The 22,638-nt window shown below is 41.5% G+C and overlaps 1 protein-coding gene across 3 annotated transcripts in view; it reads left to right on the top strand.

The window, feature by feature from the left end:
• INO80 (INO80 complex ATPase subunit) overlaps positions 1 to 22,638 on the top strand; it is a 140,153-nt gene that overhangs the window by 78,796 nt on the left and 38,719 nt on the right. For all 3 annotated transcript variants that reach the window (XM_023198368.3, XM_023198366.2, XM_023198367.2), the window contains 2 exons: positions 10,935 to 11,075; positions 17,857 to 18,082. In XM_023198368.3, the coding sequence (XP_023054136.1) occupies positions 10,935 to 11,075; positions 17,857 to 18,082 (367 nt within the window). The remainder of the gene's footprint in view (positions 1 to 10,934; positions 11,076 to 17,856; positions 18,083 to 22,638) is intronic.

The following is a 22,638-nucleotide window of genomic DNA, read 5'->3' as shown; positions in this document are numbered from 1 at the left end:
CTCTTCCCAGTGTTAGTTCAGTCCAGCAAGGAGAAACATATGTAATTAATGTTGTTTACAAACATATTACTGCATACCACAGTAGGCAAAGTGTGTTAACAATCATTATCCCTGTGCTGTATTTGGAAGAGTCACTCATGCACGTATTGAAAATATACACTCATGCTTTAAAAAACACACACACTTAATGTGGTTCAAGATAAGACTTTAAATACTACACAATTAACTGCCTGATTAATGGTAGATAATTAAATGGTAGAGTTCAGAATGGGAGAAGATTACTTCATAGAAATAGTATTGTTAAGTTGCATGTAGGCTGGGTGTGGTGTTGTCTCGTGCCTTTCATCCCAGTACTCCAGTACTTTAGGAGGCTGAGGTGGGAGGATTGCTTGGAGCCAGGAGGCAAGACCAGCCTGGACAACATAGTGAGACTGTGTCTCTAATTTTGAAAAAGTTGGATTTTGAGTGGTAGAGATTTGGATAGGAGGAACATAATTCCAAGTTAAGGATTTGAGCCAAAATAAAGGACAGTAATGACAGAACAGTCTAGAAGGGTAAATTTGGAAAGTCTTTGAATGCTAGCCTATGTGGGTTTAGATAATAAGCCTGTTGTCCCAGCCCTATTTGTCTTACTTTCTTCAACAGATACTAAAAGTTGTATTCCTGGGTCAAAGTGTTGGTAGCCGCTGTGAAGCCATGAGAAGGAGTATTCTGGTAGCGGGTTCAAGTAAGGCTGCTAAATCACCAGTGTCATTATATCAATCCAGTTGGGGATCTTTGTTATTTGTATTTTATGAAAATTAACCCTAGAGTGTGATATCAGGAAGAATGGAGGCAGCAATCCATGTTAAGGAAGATCTTAAGCAAAAGTTTGAAGTGTCAGGTACTAAAGACCTGATAGCAATGGATGTAACAGAAAGATTATAGAAAAGGGATCAAGGGACTTTGATCGGTTTGGATATGGATGGGCATTGGAGATGGAAAAATTGCTTCGAAAAGCCAGAGTTCAAGAGAGGATCCAGAGGGAATCTTAAGTTCCATATCAAGCTTAAAGCAAAAATGAAAGTGTGAGATTAAGAACTCTTTGATTGTGAGTACAGATAGAAAAGAGGAGGCAGAACCCCAGTTGTAAGGATTTATAGGGAGAAAGATCCTGGTTAGGAGGGGTAGATAATGAGTATTGAAGTGTGACAGTTGAAAAGAAAAGGTAAGGTATTTCAGGAGGGGAGTTTGGTTTAAGTGAAAGTTGACTTTTTTTTTTTTTTTTTTTTTTTTAAGAGAAAAGAGCCTTGCAGATTTCACAATGAAAAGGGAAGAAGAGGTCGGGTGCAGTAGCTCACGCCTGTAATCCCAGCACTTTGAGAGGCCGAGGTGGGCAGATCACCTGAGGTCAGGAGTTGGAGACCAGCCTGGCAAACATGGCGAAACCCTCTCTACTAAATATAAAAAAAACTAGCCAGGCGTAATGGCCTGTACCTGTAATCCCAGCTACTAGAGAGGCTGAGGCAGGAGAATCACTCGAAAATGGGAGACAAAGTTTGCGGTGAGCGGAGATCATGCCACTGCATTCCAGCCTGGGCGACAAAGCAAGACTCCATCGCAAAAAAAAAAAAAAAAGGGAAGAGGAAGACAGTAAAGAGGGCAATTGAACGTGCAACAGAGACGTTTTGTGGGGGTGCATAAGTAGGTTAACTATACTTTTTTTTTGAGACGGAGTCTTACTCTGTCACCCAGGCTAGAGTACAGTGGCATAATCTTGGCTTACTGCATCCTCTGCCTCCCAGGTTCAAGTGATTCTCCTGCCTCGGCCTCCTGAGTAGCTGGGACTACAGGCGTGCGCCACCACTCCGGGCTATTTTTTGTATTTTTAGTAGAAGTGGGGTTTTGCCGTGTGGGCCAGGCTGGTCTCTAACTCCTGGTCTCGAGTGATCCTCTCGCCTCGGCCTTGCAAAGTACTGGGATTATAGACTTGAGCCACTGCACCCGGCCCAACTATACTTTTTAATAGGATGAAAAACTTGTGAATACTGGCAGGCTGTATGATTAACAGAAAGATACTTCTCTGCCACAAAGAGTGTTTTACAATGTCCAGAACAACTAACACTAAGCTTAACATTATTTTATTTTATGTTATGTTACGTTATGTTATGTTATGTTATGTTATGTTATGTTATGTTATGTTATGTTATGTTATTTTTTGAGATGGAGTCTTGCTCCGTTGCCCAGGCTGGAGTGCGGTGGCACAATATTGGCTCACTGCAACCTCTGCCTCCTGGGTTCAAACTATTCTCCCGCCTCAGCCTCCCAAGTAGTTGAGACTACAGACATGTGCCACCACGCCCAGCTAATTTTTGTATTTTTAGTAGAGATGGGGTTTCACCATGTTAGCCAGGCTGGTCTCAAACTCCTGACCTCAGGCAGTTTCGCCCGCCTGAGCTTCCCAGAGTGCTGGGATTATAGGCTTGAGCCACCATTCCCGGCCTTAAGCTTAACGTTAAAAAAAAAAAAAAAAAAAAAGTCCTATTAAGTGGTTCTCTTTCTCTTTCTTTTTTTGTTCTTTTTTCTTCAAGGGAGAAATCAATCTATTTTTAGTTTTTTTTGTTGTTGTTGAGACAGTCTTGCTCTGTCACCCAGGCTGGAGTGCACCAGAGTGACCTCAGCTCACTGCAACCTCCACTTCCCAGGTTTGAGCGATTCTCTTGCCTCAGCCTCCCAAGTAGCTGGGATTACAGGCTCCTGCCACCACACCTGGCTAATTTTTGTATTTTTAGTAGAGAGGCGGAGTTTTGCCACGTGGGCTAGACTGATCTCAAACTCCTGACCTAAAGTAACCTGCCTGCCTCGGCCTTCCAAAGTTCTGGGATTACAGTCATGAGCCACCATGCCTGGTTAAAATCAATTTAAATGTTTGGACATTTTATATAATTCATCTTGCCTTTGTGGTCTGTTTATTTTGGGCACTTTTAAGGTTAAATAAGTGTTTGCTGAATGACCTAGTGAATAATGGCACATTATGTTAATGAACCAATATTAATATTAATACCAATATTGGTGCATTGGTACTAATCTTTGGAACATGGTATGTATTAATCTGAGGGAATGTCTTCTAGCCTAAAATTACAAGTACAGTTTTACTCTTAATATTTTAAATAGAATTTTGTGAAGAGCACTAACTTCTCCTAGGGGTTTAGGGAAAGTGGGCAAGATAGGTAATCTGATCATTCATTGATCTTATTGCACTTAGTTATTTTTGCCCTGCATTTGATCTGAGAACTAGAGGTGACATTCCTTGGGTAGTAAGGAACACCAGAGAGAAGTGAATCTATAGAAACTTGCAATAGAGGTTGCTAATGAGCTCAACTATGGATTTTAGTCCCTGTAGTAGTACTTACATAACATATTATCTTAAAACCTAGAGATTAAAACAATAAACACTTGATATCGCACACTGTTTCCGTTGGCTGGGAACTTTGGAGCTGCTTAGCTAGGTGGTTCTTTTTTTTTTGAGAGAGAGAGAGTTGCACTCTGTTGCCAGGCTGAATCGCACCGTGGTGCGATCTCGGCTCGCTGCAACCTCCGCCTCCCGGGTTCATGCCATTCTCCTGCCTCAGCCTCCTGAGTAGCTAGGACTACAGGTGCCCGCCACCATGCCCATCTTATTTTTTTTATTTTTAGTAGAGACGGGGTTTCATCATGTTAATCAGGATGGTCTTAGCTCCTGACCTCGTGATCCACCTGCCTTGGCCTCTCAAAGTGTTGAGATTACAGGCATGAGCCACCGTGCCTGGCCTTTTTTTTTTTTTTTAAAGAGATGTAGTCTTGCTTTGTCACCCAGGAAAGAGTGTGGTGGTATAGTCATGGCTCACTACAATCTCCACCTTCAGGGCTCGAGCAATCCTCCCACCTCAGCCTCTCAAGTAGCTGGGACTACAGGCACATGCCACCACACCCAACTAATTCTTGGATTTTGGTCCCAAGGGATTCCCCTGCCTCAGCCTCCCAGAGTGCTGGGATTAGGTGTGAGCCATCGCACCTGGCCAAGGAATTAGTGGCCATGTAAAACTACCACAGCCCCTTATTTCCAGGCTAATCCCATTATATCAGATATTTCATTATGAAATTTGTTTTGGATTTCCTGTTCTGAGATTCTGGCTTAGACTGTAGATGGGTTCCAACTGTAGTACTAGTTCTCAAGCAGTTTTTCAACTAGAAAGGATTTTGGACTCTCTCCTTGTGCTCTGTTACCCGTGTTGTTTCTTCACAGCAAATGTTAGCTGGGAAAAACAGTAACTATAGTATAATAACGAGGTTTCATTTTCAGCAGGGATTCTTTACTCATAAACTCTAACTCCTTGTGAGCATTTTTTTTTCTTTTCGTTGCAAACTCTGTATTTTCATTTAATTTGCCACATTAGTTCTGATTGTGTAACTTTAATTATTTGGAAACATAATGCAGAAAAGAAGCCGTTCTCCAATGAAGACAAATTATGTTTCAAGGTTTTAATGGAAGAATATTCAAGTTGAGCCCAAATTCCATGTTCCAGATCAGTCTTAAAAAGTTTGGGGTTATTCTTCAGCCAACAGACCTGAGAAGAGACATGGGAAAATGTAAAAGTTGGAAGGGGTCTCATCATTCTTTCTCTTATGAAATTCAAATAATATTTTAGACTAAAGCTCCTTTGGAGCTAACACACTAGTTTTGAATTAATTTCCCCATTTTCAGCTTTGTCACTTAAGGCAGACAATTTTTCATTCTATTTCCTTCTATGCCTTTATTTGTTTTTTAAAGAGAGATACTGTTCCTGTAGCCTGTCTCCTAAATACAGCTTCCTGTCATCAGATCAAGGTAAAGGCTTTGTTTTTCTCCTCTGTGGAGACAGATGAGTGTTCACTTAGCTACATGTTGTCATATTGGTCTTACTAAGCTGTGTGAGGTCACATACTACCTGAGCCATATTCAGCAGTCTAACCTAGTCCTCCCCTTCTTCTCTTACTCCCCAGGGAAAGGAATGAATCCAAACAGTGAGAAACTCTCCTCTCCCCACCTCCCCCAACCCCATAATGTGCCTCTAAAACCCTTGCTCTCACCCACCCTACGGTGAAGACAAAATATGAATTTTTTTGTTACAGAATCCAAAGAAGTACCATTTTTGTATTATTAGCTTCAGGATGATACATAAATATCAAGAAACTAAGAACTAGGCTACGGACACAGATCAGTTGATACTTAGGGATATTTTGGGTAAAGTTTTGGGTTTTTTAAAAAATCTCTTAATTGATGTGAATGCTTTTCAGATACTTCCTTATGTTTGTAGAACAAAAACTAGCATGGCTCCCTGTATTCTACTTAATTTTCTTGTGTTCTACCCTGCTTTGCCGTTAAAAATTTCAAGAAGGAATAGATTTGGGTCAAAACTTTCACACACCTTCCCTGCACTGTGGTACCTCTGGCCAGAGTTATTTTCTTACACTGTTTTGCAGTAGATAAAGAGTGTGATTTTGTTTGTTTGTTTGTTTTGAGACAGTGTCTCATTCTCTCTACTCAAAGAGGCTGAGGTGGGAGGATCACTGGAGTCCAGGAATTTGAGATTACAGTGAGCTATGATCACACTACTGCACCCCAGCCTGGGTAATGAGATCGTGTCTCAAAAAAAAAAAAAAAAAAAATCTGATTCAGGCAGCAGAGGTAGAAAAGAAAATCTTACTTTGCTTAGAAGAATAAAGACAAAAAAGAGAGGCTGTCATAAATATACCATTTAGTTATCTTTCTTGGGGCAGAACAGATTTGAGTCTATTCCAATTAAATGTCATGTTAAAAATTAAAAATGATGGTTGGCAGACATAGAGTACAGTACCAGTATTGATTCTGTCTCCTGTCTGTCTCATTGAAACTGTTGTCATGGTAATGGTCTACTTATGCATAGTATGTGTTGAACATTTTTTTTTTTTTGAGACAGAGTCTCTGTCACCCAGGCTGGAGTGCAATGGCATGATCTCAGCTCACTGCAACCTCCGCCTCCCGGGTTCAAGCGATTCTTCCGCCTCAGCCTCCTGAGTAACTGGAACTATAGACACATGCCACCACACCTGGCTAATTTTTGTATTTTTAGTAGAGACGGAGTTTCATTATGTTGGCCAGGCTGGTCTCAAACTCCTGACCTCGTGATCCGCCCTCCTCGGCTGCCCAAGTGCTAGGATTACAGGCATGAGCCACCACGCCCGGTTGAACGTTTTATATACTCTACAGCTCTAGTGAGTCAAGCGACTTATAAAAATTGGGGACATTTCAGATTTTGCAATTTAAAATACACAAAGGTTCTAAATATAGAGTTGTTTTGAAAAGAGTGGCATGTGTTGAAGTTTTAAACACTGTTCTGTATTAAATCCTTAGAGTTTTTTTGACAGGCTATTGATGAAGATTCACCCAAACAGGAAGTTTTCAAAAACTCTTCCACTAAATGTTAATTTTCAGCTATAGTATCTGTATCTATCATCATTTCCTAAGATCGTAAGTGCTGCAAATCCCCCTTATGGAAAACTCTGGGAAACTATTGTGTTTGTCTGCGTTAATTTTCCCCCTTTTTGTTTGGATGCTTAAAATATCCATGAAATAGAATCAGTGTAATCTAAGAGCTGATTTATCGACACTGTACTATATCATTTAAAGTGAAACTTTTTCCTCTATATCTAAATTTGACATGTTCTTTAAGAAAAGACGTAGAAAGCTAATTTTGAGTAATGGAGACCTAAATTTTTAACATAAGCATTTTTAATTTTAAACAAAACATGTAGCACAAAGCATGGCCTTTGATTAAATGAGTAAGTCTAGGTCTGAGGGAAAAACATCTATGTGTTTTCTGTGCTGTGCTGTGGCAAGGAGTATGCAGCTGTGGAGCCTGTCATCCTGGCCTACTTACTTTCACTTGAGACTTTTGTATGGTGCGAAAAGAGTCTTTAGAAAAGCCTAACTTCACTACTGTGTGCATATTATAGTCTTGGCGGCAAGACGCACACAGCTGCCAGCGCTTCCAGGGTAATGAGACATTCAAGAGCATCAGAAAGGGACAAAAGAATAGCAAAAGCTGTGACCACGTGAAAACCAAGTCAGATTCCCCATAGTATGGCATTCTCCCTCCCTCCCTCCCTTCTTCTGTCCTTCCTTCCCCTTCCTCCCCTCCCTCTCTCCTTCCCTCTCTCTTTTCCTTCCTCTCCTTTCCTTCTTTCTTTCTCCCTCTTCCCTTCTCTATGACTTTTCTTCTTTCTTTCATGGCTAAGTTAGATTAAAGAAGTAATGAACAAACTTTCTTTTCTATCCACAATATTGCTTAAGGTATTCTTTGTATTCTTCCATGTCAGGCATACATTTTTCATTATCTAGCAATGTCTAGCAGTTCATGTTGCTACGTGAAGGGAAATTGGATAGTGTGGTGGTACCAAGGTTCACATATACTAAACCAGATTTGATGGAACTAATGTTAAGAGAAAAGAATCTAGAAAAGTATATATTGGGTAAAACATTCTAGGGGTAGTCAGGGTTTCTCTAAAGCTGAGGCTATATGTTGAGCATTTTGAACATAGTTATTATTTTTTAAAACCTGGAATCAGAAAGCTATACATCACCTTGACTTAGCAACTTCAAAGAGAATACTATTTTAACCCAGCTCATAAAAAATAAGTGAATGAGCTGGGCGCAGTGGCTCACGCCTGTAATTCCAGCACTTTGAGAGGCCAAGGTGGACAGATCATGAGGTCAAGAGTTTGAGACCATCCTGGCCAACATGGTGAAACCCCGTCTCTACTAAAAATACAAAAATTAGCCAGGCGTTGTGGCACACACCTGTAATCCCAGCGACTCAGGAGGCTGAGGCAGGAGAATTACTTGAACCATGGAGGCGGAGGTTGCAGGAGACGAGATCACGCCACTGCACTCCATCGTGGGCTATAGAGCAAGACTCAGTCTCCAAAAAAAATGAAATAAAATAAGTGAATGTTGGCCAGGCATGGTGGCTCATGCCTATAATCCCAGCACTTTGGGAGGCTGAGGAGAGGGGATTACTTGTGGCCAGGAGTTTGAGACCTGCCTGGCCAACATGGCGAAACCCCATCGCTACTAAGAATACAAAAATGAAAGGCGTGGTGGCGCACACCTGTAGGCCCAGCTACTCGGGAGGCTGAGGTAGGAGATTGCTTGAACCTGGGAAAGTGGAGGTTGCAGTGAGCCAAGATTGTGCCACTGCATTCCAGCCTGGTTGACAGAGAGAGACTCTGTCCCAAAAATAAAAGTAAATGAATGTGTTCTAATTTGGGAATGACTACCCTTGGGAATAGAATGTTGCTAGTCGGACTTTTTCCAGAAAGGTAATAACAAATAATGTGCTTGGTTAAAAGAACTCCCTGTGGTGAGTTGTATTCTTTTCTTACTAATAACTACAGTGCTGAAGAGAAGACAATTGGAGGAAATGTTCATTCTTTTATTTTCTACCTTTATATTATTGGAACAAAGTAAGAAACAGGTTTCTGTTGAATTTTGCCATTTTAGAGTACTCAAAATGAAGATGAATTCATGTGATCCCTGACAGAGACATTATTTAGTTGCTGGTCTGTAGAAGTTAGTAAGAATTCAGAAGTCTTTAGGTCAGCTACTGCTGCTACCTCAGCCATCTGCCCAGGAATGGTCTGATTGACAGTGGATGTCCCAACTGGCAGCCCTGGACTACTACTTAGCTGGCCATGATGAGTAGAAGTTGCTAGACTTGTCATCTCTCCACTCTAGTGGGGGAGCAAGATGGGCTATTGCTGATGTCACTTTCAGGAAACAAACAAAAAACATGGCTACATCTTTTTACCTTTTTCCTCCTAGTTATTCAATATTAGAAGAACAGTCTGACACCTAGCCTACTAATCTTTGTAATGTTCTTCATGTTAGACATTCAGGTGATAATAGGCATAACCATGTAGAGAGATAATGAACTTCAATGGAGATGCTACCCAAAATCAAGATGGGAACATAGATGTTATTGAAAGACTGTCAGAAGGTTAAAATTCTTCTTTGGGTAACGACAGGGACCTCAACATTTAGAGAAAAGGCCAAACATATCATAGCTGCATGGGCCTAGCAGTATATCAAATGTTGTAAACACTTCTGTAGTCTATAGTTAGAAACCACCTAAAGACAGCCAAGCTATCCTGGAAAATAGCTATAGTCTTCAAATTGTTTGTGACAGTTATTTAGAAGATGCTGATTGGTTCATGGAAACAGGTAACAATGCATATGTCGTCCTAGACAACTTGAGATCACTCCTTTCAAACTGTGAGCCTTAAGAACCCATTTCCTTACAGAGATTTAAGCCCTGTGGAAAATAAAGCTGTATAAGTGGAAGAGCAGGATATGAGCTGAACATATTGTCCTCAGAGTGATTTGGTACTGGTATTATAACTATTCTTTTACGGAGGATCCAGTTTGCTGTTCTGATCTTGCAATTTGTAGTCTTGACCTTATAACAATGTATAAATTAGACTGCCTTGTATGTTATCTTCGTCTACATGGTTATTTTGGTCATGAACCTGCCTTACTGAGATATCAGTAAAACAAGTAAGAATGCAGATCCAAAGATAAAATGTATAACATACTAAAGAAGGAACTTCTGCATCTCTGATATAGAACACCATGTCCCACTGAGGACTTATTTGTATGTTAACATTTCATACATAAAATCTTTCATGTGACCAGCTGTAACCTGACACTTTAACATGAGTTATGAAGTCTGTTAAAATCCTTTTTTTTTTTTTTTTTTTTGAGACGGGATTTCACTCTTTCACCCAGCTGGAGTGCAATGGCATGATCTCGGCTCACTGCAGCCTCCGCCTCCTGGGTTCAAACAATTCTCCTGCCTCAGGCTCCTGAGTAGCTGGGATTACAGGCACCTGCCACCATGCTGGCTAATTTCTGTATTTTTAGTAGAGACAGGGTTTCACCATGTTGGCCAGGCTAGTCTCAAACCCCTGACCTCAGGTGATCCACCTAAAGGGGATCCTGGCCTAAAATACATTTTTGATAGAGCAACATAAGTTAACAATAAGTATATTTTAAATGGTTGTCAGAGGCACTAAAGAGATACGATTTCCTGTTATTGACCACTTGTATTGATTACTCTGAATAAATTAATAAGAAAACAAATGATGCTAAACTGCCTTAAAGAAAAATTTAGAAGGAAATTGCCAGATGCAGTGGCTCATGCCTATAATCCCAGCACTTTGGGAGGCCGAGGCGGGCAGATCACCTGAGATCAGGGGTTCAAGACCAGCCTGGCCAACATGGTGAAACCCTGTCTGTACCAAAAATGCAAAAATTTGCCAGGTGTGGTAATGAATGGCTGTAGTCCCAGCTACTTGGGAGGCTGAGGCTTGAGAATAGCTTGAACCTGGGAGGTGGAGGTTGCAGTGAGCTGAGATCATGCCACTGTGTTCCAGCCTGAGTGACAGAGCAAGACTGTCTCAAAAAAAAAAAAAAAAAAAAAAAGAAAAAGAAAAATTTAGAAGGAAATTGTGTTGGTCATCATTGTTTTCAACACAAGACATGAGTTTGCATCCACAGTAGAACAGATGAACCAAACTTCCCCTGACATTCCCATACAAGTGTTTTGTCTAATGAAGTTTTGCTGTGCCTGTTTTTGATTAACAATAATCTCTTCCAGAAAAAGGTAGACTTATAAATGACAGTTGTTTAAGGTGTATTAATAAAACCACATTTTGAAATTAACATAGGCTTCAACTGTATTATATACTTGGGTCTAATTAGTGGTTGTTTATTAGAATTAATAGTATTTCAGGGAAGAAAGCTCTTAAAGTTAGATGTTTAATATGTGACTTTTTTTTCATTTTGCTTACATTAAACATAATTATAATTGGCATTCATTTGCATTTTTATTTTGCAGTCTCTTGTTTTCAGCAGCCACTGTAAAGCAGTGAGTGGCTACTCAGACCAGGTTGTCCATCAGCGGAGATCAGCTACCTCCTCTCTGCGTCGCTGCCTGCTCACTGAGCTGCCATCTTTTTTGTGTGTGGCCAGTCCACGAGTAAGTGCTCCAGGAGGGAAGAGATTAAATAGATGGTAATAGGAGAAATAAACCAATTTTTAAGGGATTTATTTCTTAAACAGAATTGTTTTAAACTATTTGGACTGTAAGAAACATATAAATTCTAGTATTTTAAAAGGTGGGCATTTGTGGTTCTGGCTTTCCCCAGACAACACTTAGACTCACCTTCATTTGTTGATTTAAGAGTAGTTTATGGTAGATAGCTTCTTTTTATTTAATCAGGGGCTCTAAACTATGGTGGGAATAAGCCATCTGTCAGGTAGAATATATATCACCCAACAGCAGGGTCAGAGGCAAGGGAGCCATTTGTCACCTGTGTTGAGGTTTTTGAGGGTTTTCATGGGAGGGGGTCAGATTGGTAAGGATGGGGGGAGATTTGATCCGGTCATATCACCTCAGCACAGTCTCCAAATAACAAAAGGAAACACAACACTCCAGCATCAAGAACCTTCTCACTGTTGTGTTTTCTTGCTTTCCGAAGCAGCCTCGCTTGGACTATCATTCACATGTCTGTTCCATCTGAAAAGTGACTGTTGTATCTTCTTTGCTATTCACCTTTTGTCCACTGTTATTTGCAGATTAGGGTTAGTTTCTATTGTGGTTTCAACTTTGAGCAGTTGTCTGCATCCTTCCTAATACACTGTTTATCAAAATAGAGCACCCTTACTGTTGCTGACAAGCATTGCTGCAAAGGCTTTAATTGGCACACTGGGGTTGTTTACTTTGCCTACATCTTCCATCCTCTTTTTTATCCCTGTTGATGAGAGCCAGACGAAAGATCTATGAAGAAGGGAAATAATCCAACTGTGGCCAGGTTCTGTGGTTAGAGCCAAGAATGAATTTCTGTCTTCCCAGTTCGTTTCTTTTTGCTCCAAGAGGCAACTTTCAGTTAGCCAGGAAGCTCTAAGAGGTTGACATTTCTTACCCTTCTATGTTTTTCTCTTGTTTATCCACTCATCTTAACAAGTGTACTGTTTTTACAGTTTTTTTTTTTGTTTTTTGTTTTTTAATGTTTTTGAGGCAGGGTCACACTGTGTCACCCAGCCTGGAGTGCAGTGGCATGATTTCAGCTCATTGCAACCTCAACCTCCTGGGCTCAAGTGATCCTCCCACCTCAGCCTCCCAAGTAGCTGGGACTACAGGTGCACACCACCACTCCTGGCTACTTTTTAAATCTTTTGTAAAGAAGAGGTTCTGTCATGTCACCCAGGCTGTTCTTGAACTCCTGAGTTCAAGTGATCTGCCTGCCTCAACTTCCCAAAGTGCTGGGATCACAGGTGTGAGCCACCGTGCCCGGCGTGTTTTCACAGTTCTATTCAAAGAAGAAGGAGCCTTTTCTATCTTCCTTGTTAATATTTTTCTACCATTATTTTTTATCAGCTTGCATTCTTTATTTAGTTTATCAAAAGACAGAATCTGCCAGGGGACCCCTAGAAAGATGATGAATCCTGTTGACTCCTGCCTGCCTAGATTTCTCTCTGCTGCTCCTGTGCTATATGAGTTTAATAACCCTTGTCACTATCAACTTTGTTTGGTTTATACTGGTTATCCAGAAAGTATTTGGATTTTGTACATACCCAACATGTTCTTCCAAAGTATTCTTGGTCTTAGAAGCTTAAGTTGATGCAGGGAAATGCACTTTTTCTAGGAAGCATTTAAAGCCAAGTGCTTCCATAGAAGGCAGTCTTCAGTCTTTTCATGGTTGTGTGGTTGGTCTTGTTCTCTTAGTATGATAGGTGTATATACTAAGAGACCTAATAAGAGGAAGTTTAGATTTCTGAGAGAGGCACATCAAGTCTTTTTTAACTTCTCCTGTTCCCAGTGTTTTGTTTTTTGTTTTTTGGTTGTTGGTTTTTTGTTTGTTTTTTGAGATGGAGCCTTGCTCTGTCACCCTGGCTGGAGTGCAGTGACACAATTTTGGTTGAATGCAGCCTCACCTCCCAGGTTCAAGCAATTCTCGTGCCTCAGCCCCCCAGGTAGCTGGAATTACAGGCGCATGCCATCACGCCCAGCTAATTTTTGTACTTTTAGTAGAGATAGGGTTTCACCTTGTTGGCCAGGCTGAGCTCAAACTCCTTACCTCTTGTGATCCCCCTGCCTAAGCCTCCCAAAGTGCTAGGATTACAGGCCTGAGCCACTGCGCCCAGCCTGTTCCCAGTGTGTAAGGAGCCAATAAAGATGAACTATCTTGGCTTGTAATTGTATTTATTTGTTGACCTGAAAGTTCTTCATTTGTTACCAGTTGGATCTCCCCAAATATCTATAGCCCACCACTCTCAAGAACAGTCCCACTCTCTCACACATGCATGTCCCATCTCTACTACTTCAGTATTGTTTTTAGAGGAGCCAGAAATCCCAGCTACCATGCCTGCTACTGCTGTTTCTCTCAAGATAAGTAAATGTAGCTTGAGGAAAACTCTTTAATTACTGTGAACATGTGTTGGTAAGCAGGGAGCAGGAGAAAGCTTTTATCGTTTGGCTGAAAGGCTGCTCCTTTCCCACTTGGCCCCTCCCGTGTTTGTAGAGTTTCTTTACATGGCTAAACCTAAAAATGGGAGTAATTACACCATGATTAGGAGGACAGGAAGAAGAGTTTAGGTATCTCTGAATATTTCATACACAGATATACAACTTTTACCTTTCAGATCAGTCCTAGGGATTCAAATCAGTGAATAAGGCAAAATATCATGAGATACCCTAATTATCTTACATTGACTTCTAACCTATCTGTATTGGGGGGAGAGAAACTGATGTCCTTTGAAGCCAACCCTGGCCTTGAATTAGGCAAATTAATTTCTCTGACACATGCTATGAAAACTTCAGGGTCAGTTCAGGAAGCACTATGCCACTGTGGAAGGAATTATAGGAGTTGTTTTATCATTAGCTGAGGAATTATTCTGCAGGGTTAATAAATTAAGGCCCTAGGAATTCTTACCAAAATACTGCAGCGCTTGGAGCGGTTACGCTTCCTTCACCTAGAGCAGGAACATACATGTCCTCAGGAAGGACGCACTGAATGCTTAAGGAGGCAGCCCCTGAAGGTACTGTAGTTTCAGAAGTTAATGAAGCAAGAAAGGGGTTAGCTCCTGTAGGACGAGAGGGAGTATGCATTTTTTGTGGGGAGGGAAGAATGTACGTCATGCTTCATCTCCCCTTCTTCTGATCAAATCAGAAGGTCACTTGGGGTTAGCAGAATAGGGGGAGGCTGTCTGGGATACAGCTGACTTAGAAAGCAGGATTTATTCTAAGTAGATTGTATATTTTTGCCCTCATTTGGACCTCATAAGTACATTGCTTACATACTTACAACATGACATTGTATGATTCTGCATATATTAATATCTTGATCCCGGGCTCCTGGCTAAAGAAGCCTGTCAAAACATGGAAAAATATTTCACTAAGAACAGTATCTTGTAAACCTCTCAGCATTCAATCCTGGACCTGGAAGGGTATCATCAAAATGTAAATTGAAAAATAGATGAAAGTTTATAAGTGGAAAAAGTTGTTTTGTTTTTAAACTATAAGAGTGTCTAGAAATGAATCCCAGGCAGAAAAACCATTCTTCTTGTGTGTCTGTTCTTTCATGCTGAGATTCTGGCTTTTGGCTTGTCATCTCGAGAATATGAGCACAGAGTCTTTATTTATAATTCCAATATAAGTTCTGCTTTTTAAAAAAAAAATTTTATTTATTTTTTATTTTATTTATTTATTTATTTATTTATTTTTGAGACAGAGTCTTGCTCTGCCGCCCAGGCTGGAGTGCAGTGGCCGGATCTCAGCTCACTGCAAGCTCCGCCTCCCGGGTTCACGCCATTCTCCTGTCTCAGCCTCCCGAGTAGCTGGGACTACAGGCGCCCGCCTTGTGGCCTGGCTAGTTTTTTGTATTTTTTAGTAGAGACGGGATTTCACCGTATTAGCCAGGATGGTCTCGATCTCCTGGCCTCGTGATCCGCCCGTCTCAGCCTCCCAAAGTGCTGGGATTACAGGTTTGAGCCACCGCGCCCGGCCTAAAAAAAATTTTTTTAATCAAAACAGTTATCTGTGAGCATAAAATTGGTCTGTATGAGTCTTTTTTTTTTTTTTTCCCCCGAGACAGAGTCTCGCTCTGTCACGCAGGCTGGAGTGCAGTGGCGCAATCTCATCTCGATGCTGCAGCCTCCACCTGTTGGATTCAAGTGATTCTATCACCTCAGCCTCCCGAGTAGCTGCAATTACAGGCAGGCACTACCATGCCCAGCTACTTTTTGTATTTTTAGTAGAGGCGGGTTTCACCATGTTGGCCAGGCCGGTCTCGAACTCCTGACCTCAGGTGATTCACCCACCTTGGCCTCCCAAAGTGCTGGGATTACAGGCGGGAGCCACCGTGCCCGGCGGTATGAGTCTTACTAGAGAAGACTAAATATGCTTTACTCATCTAAGAGTATGCATGCTGTTCAAGATACATAGAACTGGTCATATTTCTATAGTGTAGACTATTACTTTTTAAACTTTTTATAGAGGTATAGCTGCTATTAATTTTGCAGGTCTGCAACACACATCCTACAGGGGAGATGTCTGCTCTGACCCAGGATCTGCTGGGATACTGCCATGTCAAGTCATAGAAGGGAGAGAGAGACCCAATTTTTATCCATCTGCCTTGTATTCCCATATTTATTTGCTTTCATTTGGTCCATATTTATTTGCCCATGCTCATTTATTCGTGGGAAAAATGAATAAGTTGGAAGCAAGAAAACAAGCTCCTTTTTTTACCTTTTTTTTTTTTTTTGAGACAGTCTCTCACCCTGTCGCCCAGGCTGGAGTACAGTGGCACAGTCTTGGCTCATTGCAACATCTGCCTCCTAGGTTCAAGCCATTCTTGTGCCTCAACCTCCCAACTATCTGGGATTACAGGTGCACACCACCATGCCAGACTAATTTTTGTAGTTTTTGTACAGATGGGGTTTTGCCATGTTGGCCAGGCTAGTCTCGAACTCCTGACCTTAAGCGATCTGCCACCTCAACCTTCCAAAGTGCTGGGATTACAGGTGTGAGCCACCACGCCCAGCCGAAAACAAGTTCTTTCTGGAGAGGATAAAGGCGATAGGAGTTTCTGGTACTGTTTGGATAAACTATTTTTGTTGTGAACTGGTTTTGGAACTCCAGGCCCAGTTTGCTGTGACCTTCTGTAGTTTTGCATCTGGACTATAGATGGCACTGCTCCCTAGCAAACTCAGTTCAGCTTCATCTGCAAGCCAGAGCATTCTCTGGTTATTGGTAAATGATGCTCTTTCTGTCACGTTGGTACCCTCCAGAGGCACCTGCGGCCCCATGGTCAGCTGTTTATATGCCTCAAGGCAGTATTTCTCAAGGTTCAGCTTGGGATGCTGGGGTGCTGGTCAAAAACATAGATCTATTGGCCCCTCCCTCAGTTCTTCTGTATTGAAATTTACACTTTGATCCACTTCAAAGGAGGTCCTTATGCATACCAAAACTTGACAGCCATTTCCCTAAAGCTTGATCAACATGAAAATAGAAAAGTTAATAGCAAGATCACGTTCCCTCAAGCCTAACTTCCATGAAATAATAGAACTACCTAACTAGATACAGCCAGTGTTTTATGTTCTGATCTCGCCTATGCTGTGGCCCTTGCTTCTCATACCTTGTTTCTCCCCATGTCTTAGTCTAGCTCTAGGGTTCTTCTGAGCAATTCTGCATATGCAGATTGAGTATCTCATCCAAAAATCCCAAACCCAAAATGCTCCAATGAGCATTTCCTTAGTGCATCATGTAGGCACTCAAAATTTTAGATTTTGGAGCATTTTGGATTTTAGATTTTCAGATTAGGGATATTCAACCTGAAATGGGCTTTGAGCATTTTTGTCAGTGTGGGCTTGACAGATAATCACAGCCTTCACATTTTAACAAAAGCTAGCCTTGTCATCTTCAACAAGTTCCTTACCAGTTGACTTCACAGGTATCCGAATACTGCCTATTAGAGTAAGAATAAACCCAGATAGCCAAAGAAGGATAAAATCTGTATTTCTGAATTGGCGGGAGCCCTCTACTCCATTGAGTGAGCAGCAGCTGAGTATTGTTTGGTTACACCTTGTATTGGGATAAGAATTTGTGTATAGCCTTTGGCCAAGCCAGGAAACGAATCTGCTACTCTCTGGCAATTGCTTCCCTACTCAGTCCCCTGCCCTCCCCACTCCCCCTTCTCCAGTTTACCGCCTGAAAGAAAGTTTCTCTTTCATTAGGTTTGTCAGTCAGCAACCTGGTCAGGGAAGAGGAGAAAGCTGTCGATAAATTTGGGAGCTTTGCCACAAAAGCATTAAAGATGACTTCAAATATGCCAGGCCAATATTCTTTAGTTTTTAAATGATGTCTGACTAGCCGCAGCTCCCTTTCTGTCATCACCATCATGCGTATGGCTAAGAGAACTTTGCCAAGAACAGTATCTAGCAGTGAAGGAGGTGGCAAAATGATCAGATATATATGCATGTAATAGAGTTATTGTTGACTGGTATCCTGGTTTATCTGCAAACTCCAGCTGTCTTTGGATCTTTAGTTTGTTTGCAGGTTTCATATTATTAGAGGTTGGCTTTTTATTTGGAAAAGCTCACTAAGTCATTAGGGACAGCTTAGTGTGCCAGAACAGGTATTTAAAACCATTAGTCTAAGAACTATCCACATTAGTCTGATTTCAAAGTTGAGGTTCCCAAAAGGCATAGTGTGTATAGACAATGTGAAAGAGCCATCTCATGTGAATCTTTAACTGCAGGTTACCGCAGTACCATTGGATTCTTACTGCAATGACCGAAGTGCAGAATATGAAAGGCGAGTTCTGAAGGAAGGAGGGAGTCTAGCAGCCAAGCAGTGTTTGTTGAATGGGGCCCCTGAGCTAGCTGCAGACTGGCTAAATCGACGATCACAGTTCTTCCCAGAGCCAGCTGGAGGTCTGTGGAGCATCAGGCCTCAGAATGGCTGGTCTTTCATCAGGATTCCAGGTGAGTTCTTAGTTCTCTTGGAATATGTTCCTCGCTTTGGCAAGGGGAGAACCGGGGTTCTCTCCGTGTGGTCCTTTCAGATATTTGGAATTTACTGTTCTTGAAGTTTCTACTTCCTTTTTTGCCCTTAGTAATTTATAGGTAAGAACATTAGTAATTGATGATGAGTGGAGAGAGAAGTATTTTTAGATTGCTGCTTAAATACACTCCTTTGACATGCTTACAGCTGAGAAAGAAATGCCACTCTTAAAAAGAAAAGGTAGAAATAAACTTAGTAGGAAAGGCTCTAGGTCGAATGAGTACGGTTATCTTGTGCCATTGCCAGTGGAATGAATGAGAATGTCGTCACTCACAGAAAGCCTAGTTTAAATAGTATAAACAGTGTCCTACATGAAGCGCTAGAGATATGAATGATAACAAGAGAAAAACAGTGTATTCTATGCCAAAATACTAACGGATTCCCAGATCCCCTAGGGTCAAAGTCGAGGGTTGAAAGGAAACTAGGTTTTCACCTTTGCTTTAGTGAGACTACTTTTAAGGAAACTGAACACAGAGAATTCATAGGCTCACGTTCTTTCCTTACACCTGTAGGCAAACTGGAGTGGTAGCTTGGAGCTGTAGTGTTAGTTTTGGTTGTCCAGATTCTCTGACATTTTGACTATATTCCGGTTTTGTTTGTTTGTTTGTTTGTTTGTTTGGAGACGGAGTCTTACTCTGTCGCCCAGGCTGGAATGCAGTGGCATGATCTCGGCTCACTGCAAGCCCTGCCTCCTGGATTCACACCATTCTCCTGCCTCAGCCTCCCAAGTAGCTGGGACTACAGGCACCCACCACCATGCCCGGCTAATTTTTTTTGTATTTTTAGTAGAGACAGGGTTTCACCATGTCAGCCAGGATGGTCTTGATCTCCTGACTTTGTGATCTGCCTGCCTCGGCCTCCCAAAGTGCTGGGATTACAGGCGTGAACCACGCGCCTGGCCGACTATATCCCTTTTACTGGCATATAATGGAAATAAACTAGAGCTAGGCATTCAACAGAGGTCTTCTTCTGTCTCTAAGAGATAACTGGATTCCAGTGTGCAAGGCCTGGTTTTTCCATTTTATTTTGTCAAGTGTCAAGAGGTTTGCACCAGCCTGTTAGTAGCTTGGGAGTGCTTTGAGAACTCCAAGATGCCTTTCTGAGTATCTGAAAGCAGTATTACACATGGCCTTGTAGCTGACTTAAAGCACATGAAAGCAGTGACTGGAAATAATACTGTTTAAAAATCAGGGGGGCACCCTAAGTGTAAAGCAAGCTGATAAGGAAACCACAGAATCCCAGGCAAGAGATGAGCACCGTTATTGAAAGAAGCAAGATAGCACCTTACTTCTTTTTTCTCCCTTCTTCATTCTGGCTCCTAAGTTCCCATTATAGGAGTAGATGGCTTATTGCTGGCGTTGTGGGAATCTCTTGTGGCTTTTCCTGTTCTTTGAAAGAAAAATGGACCTTGTTTAAATAGCAGGAAGCGTCTGAGTTCTTTTTGCATCGATAAAAAGCACCAGCCTCACTGGCTGTTTACTGTGAGAACCAACCAGCTCCTCACCCCATTGTGCTCTGTAGACTAGCTGGGACAGGGCGGGGGTTGGGGGTGTCTCACTGGAACCCTTATTTCATCTCTTTTCCTTTATACTTTTACATTTTCTCTTTCCCTGAGAACGGGTGCTTCCATATTCCTTGAGAGACCAAAATCTTCTGGGTTTCACACCTTTTCTTCTCCATGTTTTACCAGAAAGATGTACAATCCCTTCAAAAAGTCCCCTTTCCTGGGAAAAAGGAGATACTATTTAATCTTTTGCCCTAATTTTACTGCCATAGGATACATTCTTTTTATCGCTGAATAGGATTTTACACTGTGGATGGTAAAAACCTATATCTAAATGAAAGTACTATAAGATTATACCATGGGATTGTAGGAAAGTTTGTAGGAGAGTATGATAGGTTTGTTCATTTCAACATTTTTTAAGCTCCTGTTTTATTTATTTTTAGCACCCAAGGATCCAGGAAGCTCCTGTTTTAAAGAAGGGGCTGGACACAGGTTTGACTTAGCAGAATCAGCTGGATTTCCAGAGAATTGTGTTCCTTATGTCTCTGTGTCCTGCTTAACAACAGGTGGAGCTCTTGTCCAGTGCAACTTAAGTGACTTCTTAAAACTTGGCTAACAAATGCCAGCCCCAGAAGTCACGCTAGTGTGTTCAGAGAAAGGAACCTGTTTTTCCTGCATATCTTATTTACTCCATTTAGCATGCTTACCAGCACATCAGAGATAGTGTTCATTGCTTAAGTGTTTTAAGGCTGTTGCTGAAGTGTTTCTTCTTAGTCCTTTTCCTTCAGGGCAGTACAAAGAAATCCAGTCCGTCCACTTCTCCCTTCCCCACCTACACGATAACTAGATAACAAGCTGACAGCAGGTACCACTTCATGCTTCCTTTAGTCCTATCAGAGTTCTGTCTTTATAAGTATATGCACATCTTCATTTCTGAGCTTTTCTAATCCTAGGAACAGTTCATTCTGTTTAGCAAAGTAAAGTAGATGTGGGAAACAGGACTGTTTGAAAACCATTGAATCATGATTTAGTTTCTCAAAATTCAGACATAAAACAAATTTGTATATGCATTAACATTTGTGCTGAGAGAGTATATCTAAATGGAGAAAGAAGATAAGCAGGCTACAGAAATCTTACGAACTCAGCTTGCCCACTCTCACTCAAGGGCTGAAAAATATATCGTCTTTTTTTTTTTTTTCACCTTGTGCTTTTAATGAGAACAGAGAGAAGTATAATGTCTAAAGCTGATTGGTAGCTCTGTGGTGAATGTTTAGGAGCTATCAAAATTGAGAGACCTCAGGGAATTCAGTTACTGGCGAAGGGTAATTGTGGTAAGAATAAAACCTTAAAAGTTGTTATGAAAACTTTGCTGCCTGCTCAGACTTGGAATTTATACAGTACTCCTTGTCTAGTGCCAGGGAGAGGGCTTAGCAGTCAGTTCTGTCCCAGCTGCAGTCATTTGATTGTGTTGGTAAGGAGACCAACAAAAAGAGGAGCATTTCAATAATCTAAACAGGACCAAACAAAGAGACTGAACAAAGGTGTGTGCCACAGTGTCAGGGAGGGGGTGGTAGAAGGAGACATGGCCTGGCAGCATTCCGAAGGTGGGAAATGGCAGGCTGCAGTGCAGAGGGAGTAAACAGCCAGGACCTGTGGCTTTGTAGCAAAAACAGAGTGGCCAGTGATTTGTTATGGTGCTGTCAGCACATCCGTTCTTATTCTTTGTATACAATAATTGTGCATTTGGCAAATTGTGGCAAGAACAGAGAATGACTGTTGAGAACTTTTGGATTGCTGTCAGCAGTCAGACTCTGTCATTCTGAAGAAATGCCATAGGTTAAAACCCAGAAACTGAGGAGGAACACTGTGTTTTTCTTAACAGTTTTTCTCTTTTAGGTGTTAGTTGTCTACATAATATCTGTCCTTTCTCTCTCCCTTTTTGTGTCCTATGGCCACTTCTACATATACTCTTACCCAACCCCTTAAGCCTATACTCTTCTCCTTTTAATGGCAGCAATTGTTCAGGACATGTTTATGGACCAGTCTGCAAACAGGAAACTCTACTTCCTGAATATGATGGGAGTTAAATGATACTAACTGGATAAGGTGAAAATTTGTGAGTTAAGTGTTCTTTAAAGATCTGTTGCTGAAATACTTTTCTTGTGAGAAGAGGAAGGAGAACGCACAAGTTAGTGAGTGAGAGGATCTTCATTGCAGAGAAACTCAAAGTCAGTCTTTCTGAAAAGACCTGCTGTCTTTATTGAATTAACATACAACTAGGGTTAATGACATTTACCTGCCAACCGATTTGCAGTCCTGCCAGAGAGCTAGTTTTGGGTTTAAAAAAAAAAAAAAGGGTAGGGGGCTGGGTACCATGGCTCAGCACTTTAGGAGGCCAAGGTGGGAGGATCCCTTGAGCCCAGGAGTTCAAGACCCACCTAGGCAATATGGCAATACCCTGCTTCTACAAAAAACAGACAAAATTAACTGGGTGTAATAGCTCACCTGTAGTCCAAGCTACTCAGGAGGCTGAGATGGGAGGATCACTTGAGCCCAAGAGGTCGAGGCTGCAATGAGCTTTTATCGTGCCACTGCATTCCAGCCTGGGTGACAGAGTGGGACCCTGTCTTGAAAAAGGGGAAAAAAAGAGAGAGGTTATAAATCTCTTTGTTTGCTTTTCTCCAAAGGCAGGTAGGATACATTCTCAGTGCTTTCGGGATGTAGACAATCACAGAACTAGCAGAAACAGATATCTAGAGATAGGATGAACAAAGGAAAAACAAAATTTTCAGGTCACTTAACAGCAGATTGACGTAGATGTCACCCATAGGTGTCCATGTATACCTGGTGTCCTCTGAGGCATGTCCTTTGCATGCATTCTCCCTTTAGAGCACTTTTCTGATCTCATGATGACAAGCATCTTGGTTATCGTGTTTGTGGTTGCATACAGCTTTGCATTGAGTGATTTGTCAC

Source organism: Piliocolobus tephrosceles, chromosome 6 (genome assembly GCF_002776525.5).
Source record: "Piliocolobus tephrosceles isolate RC106 chromosome 6, ASM277652v3, whole genome shotgun sequence".
In the NCBI taxonomy this organism is placed as follows: domain Eukaryota; kingdom Metazoa; phylum Chordata; class Mammalia; order Primates; family Cercopithecidae; genus Piliocolobus; species Piliocolobus tephrosceles.
This window is presented reverse-complemented; position numbering and strand designations above follow the sequence as displayed.